The sequence below is a fragment of the Nipponia nippon genome, unplaced genomic scaffold (genome assembly GCF_047370975.1).
Source record: "Nipponia nippon isolate SJK-2023a ecotype South Korea unplaced genomic scaffold, ASM4737097v1 scaffold_4, whole genome shotgun sequence".
Lineage (NCBI taxonomy): Eukaryota > Metazoa > Chordata > Aves > Pelecaniformes > Threskiornithidae > Nipponia > Nipponia nippon.
In genome coordinates this window covers 63,528,205-63,540,561 of record NW_028262358.1, presented here as the reverse complement: position 1 = coordinate 63,540,561, position 12,357 = coordinate 63,528,205, and the positions used below count along the sequence as shown (strand labels likewise).

At 34.8% G+C, this 12,357-nt stretch overlaps 2 protein-coding genes across 5 annotated transcripts in view; both read right to left on the bottom strand.

Moving 5' to 3' along the window:
- Positions 1-12,357, bottom strand: part of LOC104008892 (HBS1-like protein) — a 62,660-nt gene that overhangs the window by 48,560 nt on the left and 1,743 nt on the right. For 3 of the 4 annotated variants that reach the window (XM_087774006.1, XM_087774003.1, XM_087774005.1), the window contains exons 2-4: positions 10,504-10,569; positions 8,437-8,574; positions 5,955-6,149 (exon numbers count right to left, since the gene is read on the bottom strand). In XM_087774006.1, the coding sequence (XP_087630132.1) occupies positions 5,955-6,149; positions 8,437-8,574; positions 10,504-10,569 (399 nt within the window). The remainder of the gene's footprint in view (positions 1-5,954; positions 6,150-8,436; positions 8,575-10,503; positions 10,570-12,357) is intronic. The other variant, XM_087774004.1, reaches the window with a different exon arrangement.
- LOC104008824 (uncharacterized) lies at positions 2,222-5,264 on the bottom strand. Its single transcript, XM_087774130.1, has one exon. It carries the CDS (start codon positions 5,262-5,264, stop codon positions 3,807-3,809), a length of 1,458 nt encoding a protein of 485 aa, XP_087630256.1. The 3' UTR covers positions 2,222-3,806.

The following is a 12,357-nucleotide window of genomic DNA, read 5'->3' as shown; positions in this document are numbered from 1 at the left end:
TTAAGAAATCAGCTGTAGTAGCTCTAATTTCTGCTGCAACAAAGAGCTTGAGAACTAACTTTAGACAGTTGCTTTTTTCTTATTTCACTGATATCCTTTCCTTTTTAACATCCAAATAAGGTTTAAAAATGCTATCAAAATTATCTAAAAAGAAGCTTCAGAAACCCATTTCTAACCAAAAACAAGCTGGAGCCTCAATATGGTATCTGAAGACACACTAGTAGATGACAGGTTTTGCCTTACTTTCTCCAAAGAAATCTTCCATGGAAAGAAGTATGGCCATGCAAATCTAGACAAGAACTGGAGCCTGCTTCCACAATGATAACAATCATTATAGAACATTCAATCACAACTCTATTTCTATCAGGTAAGTTAACAAGAAATTGTAATTAAGTCAGTCCTTTAAAAATATGCATTTTATTTAGGTACATAAAACAATATCCAGAAGGCAATTTTATATTAAAAATATTCAGCAGCCACTTAAAAACTATGTACAAAATAAACTTAATGTACAAAATACCTTAGGAGTATACAGTCTGAATACCAGAAGTAGTATGTCTATGTAGTTTAACATTATCATTTTTATCTCCATATGCAAACACAGACACAAGTACTTTGCAATGTTAATATGTGAATTCCAAAACAAATAACACAATTAACCCGTATTAGACAAAGATACACACTAGCTACAAAATGAGGGGCGGGGGGGAGTTTTATACATACATCAATAAAATAAACTCACCGTGTTAAGCATAAAATAGACAGATTTAGTTAACAAGAATTCTAACATTCATTAGGCAGAAACACTTCAGTGCAAAGGCCAAACACAGACTTCTTATACAAAAATGCCATATACCATAATATCATGCAGTGTTCTAAGACAATTAAACCTGTCCCTAATGACACAAACCTGGTTTTCAGTAAGGAAATTAAGGAATAATTAAGGAAATTATTAAAACACCTGTTTCATTTAAAGAGCAAATATAGTAACACATTACCTTTTGTTTATAAAAACAAAACTGTAAAGTTTTCCAAGCATGGAAATAAATAATCTCTGCTGAATATTACTTGGAATTCAGGCTTATCCACCACTTAGGCACCTCTGCAGTGTTCAGCCTGCAGGTTTGTACTAATTCAAGGCTCACTTCAGGATTCAGGATTGCAAACTGAAGAAAAATCCCTCCCCTACTCCTTATACACTGAACAGCATATGTATTGCTTCTTTAAGATCACTAACAACACTGAGAGAAATGCAAATGAAGAAGTATTTATATATGAAAATCTAGCTACCTAACAAGATCCAAAGTTGTTTACTTTACAATCCCACAGTAAGATCTGTGATACACATATAATGTTGATGCCCTTGGGCTTCAGTCACTTGTTCAAAGTTTAATCTGCATGAAACCTATGGCAAAACAGAGCTCCAAGTACTACACATTGCCACCTACTACTTCTACATACTTCCTAATGGAATCCACAGGACATATATTTCGGTGTATGTCCAGTTCAGGCTTTAAAATTATTACAATGCTAAGAAGTTTTATGCAAAGAAGAGCAGCCAGGGGAATGAGAAAACAGACGAAAAACAAAGAGAAGTTCAACAAGAATAAGGGAAAAGATGTAGAGGGAAAAAGCAAAGCTATTCAATGGAAATTTTTAAAAAAGGCATGTACTGGAAATCTCTACCTACATTAATTAGGGCCTCAAGAGTATTTGGAACACAACAAAACAAAATCACCTAACAATATACCAGGCATGATGACGCCAAACTTTCTACTAATATTTTACTTCTTAAAATTAGAATTTTTCTACTAGAAGAATACACACAATTTTGGAAAAACTGAACTTTAATTATAAACTCTCCAAATAGGACATTTTGCCTCAGTGGGAAAAACAGACTTGGACTTTTAAACAGTGGGAAGTTAATATTTGGACTAACTACAGAGAAACTGATTGCTGAAAAGCATTTCATATTGTTCAAAAAGCAGAACTTGCTATTAAGACTAATTAATAAAACAACCAGTATACAATCAGTATCAGCCAGACTTCTATAGGAAGTCTTCTGAGGAAATAAATCAGTTATGTACCTGCTCACAAACTTATCAGATCATAGTATGTACACTGGATTGTACTATTTACACTTCAATGCTTTAAGGCACTCAGGTAATGATACAGATGGCTAGATTAACATGTCAACTAGAACATAAACACTGCAGCACTGTCATTATATAAAACTTTTATTAGTAAGGGCAAGAAACATTAATTTCATTCAAAAGGTCAGAGGTCACACTGCTCATAGTCCTAAATGACAATGGCATCAACTAGACAAACAAGCAAAATATACAGAACATGAAATTTGTACCTGAGAGCACTGGAACATGTTTTATTTTTATCTAGAAACAAAACTGTAGTGCAACCTGAAGTCAGGAATAAACCTAAAGTTTTTGTCTTCTTTTTGATGCAACATGCTCAACAAAAATTAAATTAAAACTAGATGAAAGTTATATCTACTGTTCCATACTAGCTGCCAAGTTTAACATGAATAAGTGTATGGCAGTATATGAACAAACATATTTTTCTAGTTGCAGCAGTACCTTTATTGCACTTATTGCTGTTCAGGATCCAAAATACTGACATTGACACTGGAAATATATTAAAAGTAGTAATAGGTATTACAAGGAAAGTTGAAACATACATGCAGTTACTAATTTGACTAACAGGGGCACCAGAATGTGGTAATTATCAGCTAAAAAATTAAGTCCAGAATGTCCTGATTCTGATCTTCCATATAAAGATTCGAAGTAAGAGCAATGGGTGTCAACAGAAGAGAATATTTTTCCATTACTAAAGGAAGCTTTCTTCAAAACAGACAAGAGGCAGACACAAACAGCACTTATGCTTTGCCTGATTTTTTTTTTTCCATTGAGCAGACTCTCATGCTAAAGTTGAAAGAATTGTTATTCCAATACTTTTCTGAAAGACTTGAGAATAAACCATAGAAGCCTAGTGAAACTTCTCATGAAATACATGCAACATGTATATACCTACAAAATAGCTGGTTTAAAACTCTGATTATCACATTTTGACAGCTGATTAGTGAGTGAACGGGGGGGTCCACACAATTTTAATTGCTTGCTCCCCTACAAATTTGGTCCTATCAAAAAATATACATGTCCTATCACAACTAGAACTGTCAAAACCTGAGGTTAGTGAAGCTTTTAAAAACTAAAGGTATTTCTGTTGTAAAATTGTAATCAGTATAAAGATAGAAGAGAATGGTGACATTGACTGGAAATACCAATTACAAGACTGTCAGTTTAATAACATACTTTATCAGAAAATCTAACTTGAAGAACATTTAATAAAAGAGTCATAATATAAACTGAGGTTCCTGCTCCCAAGCTATGCACCACCTAGCAAAACTAAATTACTTTACAAAATAATTCAGTGTTCTTCCCAACGAACTGTATCTTCAACACCTAGAGAGATGTTTCAAGAAGTCTAATGGTGCTTCAAGAAGTCTAATGGTGTTTCCAGAATTTTGTACATGCAGTATCTATATACTAAAGTTCAAGACTTTGCAAAAGTTAAAAATGTTAAATTGTCAGTGAAAATTAGGCAAAAATAAAGATATTCAGTGCAACAGCTTAAAAGTTCACATACAAATTTGTTACCAAACAGTGAGAATTGTAATATGTCCATTAAAAAATAAAAAAAATTCAATTCTGGATTATAAATAGGTCCCATATAATTAGGGGTTTTTTTAATATACCAAGATATAAACACAGATTTTTTTTTTTTCTTCACTACTCTCTTGTAAAAGCTCTTTTTTGGTTAGCTTTCACAATATCATCAGGAGACGCTGATTTGAAGTCAAATGGTGTTATGGCTATTATAGGACCAGTTTCCTTGGGTTTTATGTCTTGTACTTGTCTACTGTATAGGAAAGCTTTATGCATACCAATTGTGCGCCGCTTATAACCTTTTGGAGGATAACGGAGACACAAGGTTAAAGCAAAAGCTGAAGGTCTTGCACGCAGCGCCTTCATCCATGAAAGGGACAAATCCTGCCTCTTAGAATTGAGCCCTCTTTTGGGTTTTTTATTCGTTTTGGCAAAACCAGAACATTTTCCTTGGTTTTGTTTTAAAAGTTTCGTTTCAGGGCTTAAGATATTTGACTGTCCTATCACATTTTGGTCTGCAGATACATCTGCATTTTTTACAAGGACACTTAAATCAATGTTGGTTCTTTTAGAAGGCCTCAATTCAGCTACATTGAGCATGGGGAAGTCTATCCTTTGTTGAGTTTTATCTACTTCAATAGTCTCTGCTATTAAATCAGAGAGTGATAAATTCTCAATTTCCTTTAGTGGAGAAACACTAGAGAGGGCTAGAGAAGACAAAGATCCTGTTAGCTCTGGCATCCCACCTGAAGTCTGGGGTTCACTTACTAGTTGTGATAACGGTGAGGTTCCCAATTTCCTAAGAGTGAGACTTGCTGTTGACTGGGTATAAAGATCAGCCAAAGAATAACAGTGGCTAGCACTGCTGTCCTGGTGCTCCTGAAGTAAGTCAGCCAATGATGTACTTCCAGACCTTAACACTGGCAAAGCAGCCATGTCTGAAGAGGGGTTTTCTTGTTTTCTACTTTGCACAAGCGAAGAAAAATTTTCAAGAAGTTCATTCTTTCTATTTACAGTATGACTGCCTTCGTTATCAAGAGCCAGTTTTCCTAAAGCACTTGTTAAACACAGAGGACTGTAAAAATTTGCATTACTATTACAATCAGAAGTATTTGAGGAAACAAGACGAATGCTGTCTTCAGGACTCAGAGAATCACAAACCACATTCTGCAAGGATTTCAAGTCCTGTGTTTCCTTGCATTCCAACTTCTTAAAGGAAGAATTTCCAGATGGGTTACTTCCTATGCTAAAGTAAACACCTTCACCGTCAGGAATCAAACTTATTGCATTAGCACTTTCTGGTAGTTGATTCTCTGCCTGTTTATTCACAGGTTCACAATATGATCCTTTACACAAATCATCACTGAAAGAAGATAACAGAACAAGTGAAGAGGATTTCAATCCTTTCCTTTCAGATGTAGGTATATTGGACTTTCCAGCATTAAGGAGCATTTTGTCATTTGTAATTAAAGAGTAACAAGCTGAACCATTTTTGGCTGTCAAGTTTCCAAACCCAGGTTTGCTGGTGTTGTCAGCAACATTTCCTACTGCACAAGAGAAACTGTCTGTATCAATACACATTTCTGGACAACAAAGTAAGTCTCCTTACCTTACAATAGCCAATAATTTTCAGATGGAAGTGCAGTCACAACGAAATATCCAATTTTTTAAAAGTAGACAGCAGCAACAAAAAAATCAAGAAGAAACATGAAAAGGCATTTAATTACTAAGTGTTATCCAAAGATATGCAATGTTCTACAATTAAATTATGGGTATCTACTGAAATACCTAAGAAACTTTAAGAATCAGCAAAGAATACCAATAAAGATTACGAAGATTTAAGCACAAATCAAAATAAGAAAGTTACCGTATGGGTGCTACCAAAAAAAGGGAGGTATCGGGATGGGAGATGTCAGTTCACCAAACAAATAATGGAAGTGCATAAAACTTAAAGATGTTGTCCAACTTTTAGGACATGTATTCACTCAGTTAAGTCATATATTAGAAATCAGAAATTTACTGTGAACTGCAGATAGTTGCAGTTTGAATTTAAGCTGACACTAAGGTTTTATGTTGACTTCTAGCTGAAAAAAAGCTACTGTTTCCTTTAAATGTTTTTAGAACACAGAAATAGAAGAGCAAGTTGGTCTTTTTTAATTTTCTAATAAATGACTAATGCAATAACAAACATCTTCACAGTTTGGAAAGCCAAAATTAAACTGTACATAGAAATGAATCATCTTGAATGTAAACAATTAAACGGAAGTATACCTTTTGTCGTCTTTCCCACAATCACAGTGTCCTCATTCTTGGTCTTCACATTTTGCTTACTCCCTTGTGAAAGCACAAGATCGAAAGCCTTCTGTACATCAAATTTACTATCCAGTACTGCTTGCACCATTGCTTGCTCTGGTACAGACTCTGCCAAAACTTCTCTCATTTGATCAAGGCATGAATTAAGACGGGCTAAAAGAGACATATTACTGTTACAAGCTGCACAAAAAAAAGTGTCTGAAGTGGCCTAACCACTAGCACCACACACCTGATTAACAAAAACAGGAGAAAAATATCATAGTAAGAGATAAAACCTTTAGAAATTAATTTCAATCTCACTTATTGCCATGATAAATTTTGCCCCCAAATCCTGCAGAATATTTGACTAATTTCAAATATCTCTATAAGGAACATATCACTGACTACTATTTATTGGTTTATAAAGTCTCCATATTGAAATACTTTGATGTTGTAAAATTAACTATCTTCACGGCAGAGAACAAATACAAATAATCACCTTAAAATTATCCAAAGTCACTTAGTAAGTCAACACAGAATCCCATTGTGTGTTGGGACAACATCTCAAGTGTTTACAGATACTATAATTAACACCCAAAGTAAAACAGCATTTCTGGGGGCCTCAGGCCTTATCAATTGAGAACTCTGGATCAACACGGCAGGTTTGAAACTACCTGCAATCTTTACCTTTCCTGAAACTGTAATACATTTTTTTGGCTGACAAAATCAGTTTTCTTTGGAGCATATTTCTGCAACTAGTATAAGCCTTGACTAAGATAAGATTCTTAAGTCTTGACCTGCCTCACAAGACACTGAAAATTCACCAGGCTGCCATTCACTGAAGTAGTGCACGAATCAGACAGACACACACGAGAGAACAGAAGGAAATCTTCCTGAATATCACAGTTTCTGCCAGTTCAGATTTTAGAAAACAGGAACTGAACAACAGGAAGATGACTACAGATTCTTTATTTGAACACCTCCTCAAAGATGGTGATGTTTAAAGAACTTTGCTAAACAAATTCAACACCACAGAATTCCAGCTCCCTCAAGGTTACTTAAATCAGCACCCTCGACCCATAATCAAGTCGGCGTTCCCCAGACATTTGCTTGGCAGAACAAGTACTGGCAGAGCCCTGCAAAATGTGCTGGTTGGCCGTTTTATTATCCAACACTCAGCAAGGACAATCTTGCCAAACTCTTTGTGACCAGGTTGACTATAATCAATAAGTTTGTATTAATGGCCAACACTGCACACTATATCAAATGTAGCAGGTCTTGTGGGACCACTACTGTTTTCATGGTAAAAATGGTTACTTCTAGGTTTCTTTTCCATCTTTTTTAGTCTAGAATATTACTTTCCTTCTTGTTCCAATATGAATTCTTAACTGATTGAGTCAGTCAAAAGCATTCTGAAAAGCCAGGGTACCATATTGTCTAGATCACCTGTAACCACATACTGGCTGATTCTTTCAAATCGCCATCTACAGCATTATTTCCTGCTGTAAAAACATATATATTACACCCCAATTTATCATATTTACCCATATGTCCATGCATTAGCATAGCTTCTACCAATTTACTTGACATGGAATCTAGATTGTTTCTATTTATCTATTGTTTCTGAGTTTTCTGCAACTTGTTTTAAATACCAAAGTTCATTCATGCATTTTATTGTCTATTCGTTCACCAACACACTTCACTCTGAGCTTATTAACATTTTAAAAATAACCCTGATCATATCCAAAACATTAAAAACTAAGTTATCTATTAATAGTTAGGAAAGAGACTTGTGAATCTTTTTCACAAAGCACGTAATTAAGCTATCAGGCAGCAAGTTTAAAAAACAAAAGCAAGTATTTTTTCCCCAACCACCCAGCTCAGAACTTGGCTTGTAACGTGGAATTCACGGTTGCAGGACTGAATGGAAACCAAAGTCTAATGAATTCAAAACAGGGTAAGAAGAGATTGTAGATGATACAGGTATCTAAAGATATTGGCCACAGTTTCAAGGAAACGTGTGACTTTGAAAACTTCTCAAATACTGCTAGTTGCCATAATTTGGAATGCAATAAAAGCAAAAGATCATTCTACAAATACTCGGTTTCTAATACTCTTCCCTAAGCATCCATTTGTGGAGTCAAGACCTTGAGCAACATGGATGCTTGGCCTGAGCCAGTACAGCTGTTCTTCTGTCTGAATTTCCTATCAAATCTCATTATTTCTAATCAGAAACTAAGAACGTATTTCAATGTATGCAATCAAGTTACAAGTAGTATACAAAAGGTAGTTACAAACTTGAAGAATCACCACTGAAGCTATGCTCATGAAAGGTGTTGTTCTACAAGATCACAAAATTGTGAATAGTGTCAGTCAAGTAACAAACATTAGTTTAAGACTATTTCAGTAAATCCTTAATTCATAAAAGAGTTTGTTCTGAGAATTAATTTTCTATAATTACCTCTATCAACTTCAGTCAACTGATGATTGGATGTAAAATAATCAGCAGTATCATCTGTACCTTCATAGCCATATTCTTCTTGTAATGGCTCAGCAAATGCTGCCGGTTTGTCTCGTCTGGAGTAGATAAATTGAGCTGCTGCATTAGGTAAAAAACAAAGTATTAAAAAAAACTTGAATCTGTTTTCCTCCTTTAAAAATAAAACATATCTAAAGGGGAAAAAAAGTCAGGATGCTGACCTGCTGCAGTGGTTTGGAGTGGGGAAGTGGGACATTACTGTATAATGACTGCTGCCTGAAGACTGTACAGAGCATACAACAGCTCATGCTAGAATATCAATAAGTCATCATCACAGCAAAACTGCAGGCTGGGCAATATCCTTGTATTCATGTAATGCAATAATTCTGCAAAGTTCAATATTCAAACAAAAGAATATACTCCACGTTTGAAAAATAGTATCTTCTATGCTGAATTACCATCTATGGCCTAATGTCTTCAGAACCTCACTCCACGATTATTTTTTTTACCTCAGTTACAAGTAAAATAAAATCAGCATGAAAATAACATTGCTTTTACAGTATGGTGCTATGAAACTACTAGTAACAATTTAATGGAGTTGAACACATTGTTCTCTTCTTGGAATTTCATTAGGAATACAGCCCATGAGTTAAAATGCATGTTCACACAAAACTTTAAACAAGTGCATAATTCCACTCTGATTTAGCAACACATTAAGGCATACATAGATAAAACTTCTTGCTGAACATGAGCCCCAGTCACCACATACTCTCAGAAATGTACAAAGTATAATGTAAACAAATTTCCTTATGTTATGTAATATTCTCCCCAGCTCTGAAATACATACTGAGAGTGTATGTATATCCAGAAGTTTAGTATAGCCTTAGCAACTGTTTCCCAAATGCATACCATTACATATTCAATCACCATAACTGAAGCAACTATTAAAAGATTGCTATACAATCCAGATCAGATTCTTTTATAAATGAAGCTTACGTAAAAACAATTCTTAGGAAAATTACTGTACACAAACAAGAATTAGTTTTGCAATTTAGCAGTTTACACTTGATTAAAAAGTAAACACGTTGCACATTTTCATCACAAAATACAAGGCTACCTTAATTCTTAGAAAAGGTCTGAAAAATTCTAGCAATTAAACTTAGAAACTGAATGCAAGACAATCCGAATTTAAATCAGGGAATGTGACTACAAGTAATAAAAATGCACACCTAGATTTGCTTATCTAAAATCAACAGGATGACAGAGGAACAGATTTTTAAAGATCTAATTAACTCAAGTACCGGTGGCCAGAGGTCACAGACTACATCACAGTCGCAGGGGATTTAGATCCAGCCTAGTTACCTGCAGTAGCACAGCTTTGCATCACCATCAGCCATACTATTTTCAGGGCCTACTCAGTGTAGAAACACTGCCACTAAACCTGGGGAAACCCCGAACTGATAGTCTTGCCAGAGATTCTACAGTTGAGTTGAATTTAGCTGGGCTGAGCCACTCCAATTATGTCTTACCTGAGTACACAGCATCACTATTTTTATACCTACTTTGCAACATTACAAATGCCCAAAGGCTTATTAGCTCCACATGATCTTGCATGAGAACAGAAGCCAGTGAGGACCAGTGCTGCATCCCACAATAACACTCCTTACCCAACATTTACTCAAAGGTGTATAAAAGACATCAACTACCAGGTGCAGAATCACAACCGTTAAGCCCAACTAGATCCTACTAACAACTTTAAAAGATATTTCAAAACTATTAGCACATTTCCATAAACCAGATTTTTACATTATCAAGTACATTCTGACCATCTGAGATAATATACTTCTAAGACTGAAGATGTGCCCATTTGTCTAATGTGAATTCCTAAAGTACAACAGTGCCTAACACTACCTAACTGACTTCAACAGGATCATGGCTGCTAGGCACTTTTCAAAAGTTTCACTAGCTTTTAGATATTGTTTTATTCTAGAAATAAATATCAGAATAGGAGTCAATGGACAATGCTTATACGTAATCATTTGAACTAACCTGTTGAAGGAGAAATGCAATAATCATCTTCTACTGATTGGCCATACACATCATCATCTTCAAAATCTATGAAGCAGAAAAAGCAAGATTAGTCTGCACAATTTCTATATACTTAATATTATAATTCAAAGGGTGTAGTTTTTACACAAGGTTTTAAGAAATTATGCATCTTTAGTCCTCCAGAAGTGCAGTTAAGTACTGTTTATTTACCTATTTATTAACCCTAAGTTACAATAATAGAATTTTAACATTTAATACCTTATTCTTTATGAAAGCTGAAAATTTTCAAGAGCTGCCATGCTTTACACCTCTTCCTTCAGTATCTCCTTTGGAAGGCTGCCCTTACAGTCCAAACCCAACCTTCTACAGTTCCAAAAATCGTTACCCATGGCAGTTCTCCTGATATTTCTGCTTGGCCTCTCTGTAGTCTTAACCACGGACAGTTCAATTGCAATCTCTGCTCCAACAACTCAGGATCAACCTTTCTACTCCATACCTACCTACTTCTCAGCTTTCTTCTCTGGTCTATCCTCACGGCCATCTACCTTTCAACTCACGTTCAGCAAGGCAACAACACAATTCACAATTCCCTTTGAATATGCAAAATAAGCAAGAATCTTATACAGTTACTTAAACAAAACCATATAATTTCCCCATTAAAATAAAAGGTATCAGTAATCAGTTATCAGGAAACGCAAAGAGAAAGTAAATTATCCCCCCCCCAAAAATCCTAGTATTATGTAAATCTTGAAAATAAATTTGTAATTTTCTCTAAGTAATAATGAAATACATGAAAAAACTAATGAACTATTTTTAAAGATGTTATTGCATACACTTGGCAGTTTCACAAATAATATGTATTGTTTGTTGTTTTAAAAGAGTGAGAGAAAAAAGTAGCTAACAGGTAAAAAAAAAAAATCCGCATTCTGGTATCAACTTACAGACCACATAACTGAAACATTACAAACACTGTATCCATCTATAAAAGGCTCAGAATTTGGGACATGAAAGGTTCGTTTATCTCAAAGTAAACTTAACTCTATAATTCATTGTAATTTTCAGAAAAAAAGGCCAACCAAAAGCAGTAGGGCTGGCACGAGTGTATGAAAAGTTTAGTGAAAAACCCAGGAATCTACTTCTGAAACTAAGTATCACGGGATAAAGAAAACATATTACAGGCTTGGTTTGATTGTTTGTCTTTTAAAAAAGAGCATATTGTTACCTACTTTTTGACCATGTCGAAAAGAACACACTGTCTCCTGTTTCCATGCTAGGACCAATTAATCTTTAAAAAGTCTAGAGAAGAGCTATACATTTTTTTCGAAGTAAGATCACTTTTTGTAGTTTGACCAATACTTGGAGAGCATCAAGGAGAACTCCAAGATGACTTGTGTGAATGGTTAACATTCACAGTTAGTAGTAAGTGAAATCAAGGTAAGTCTTGTCAGTGTGCATTATATGAATCACTTGTACTTCCCATTCTGGTTTAATTTCTAGACTAAGAAAAAGACACCTCAGTGAAAACAGCTTAGCTTGCATTGACCATAAAAATAATTATTAAAAAATAGCAAAAATTACAGAGAACAGAGTAGAAGCCACAGAAGCATTCCACAGTATCAACAGCTGTACTCTCAGCTGGAATATCACATTCAGTTCTGATCACAATACCTCAAAAAGGAGAGAGCAGAAACAGAATATGGTTAAATAAAGGCCACAAGATTTAAGGCCTTCTTATGAAAGGAGACCAAAAAATATTTATTTAGAAAAAAATATAAATAATTGGGTCAAACAAAGCATTACGGAATCGTAAGTGGTATAAAAAGAACATATGGCATTACATTAAATAAAAAAGAA

Bases quoted from the DNA above. Each gene is read 5' to 3' on its own strand.
- LOC104008824 (XM_087774130.1), bottom strand. From the start codon at position 5,264: ATGTGTATTGATACAGACAGTTTCTCTTGTGCAGTAGGAAATGTTGCT.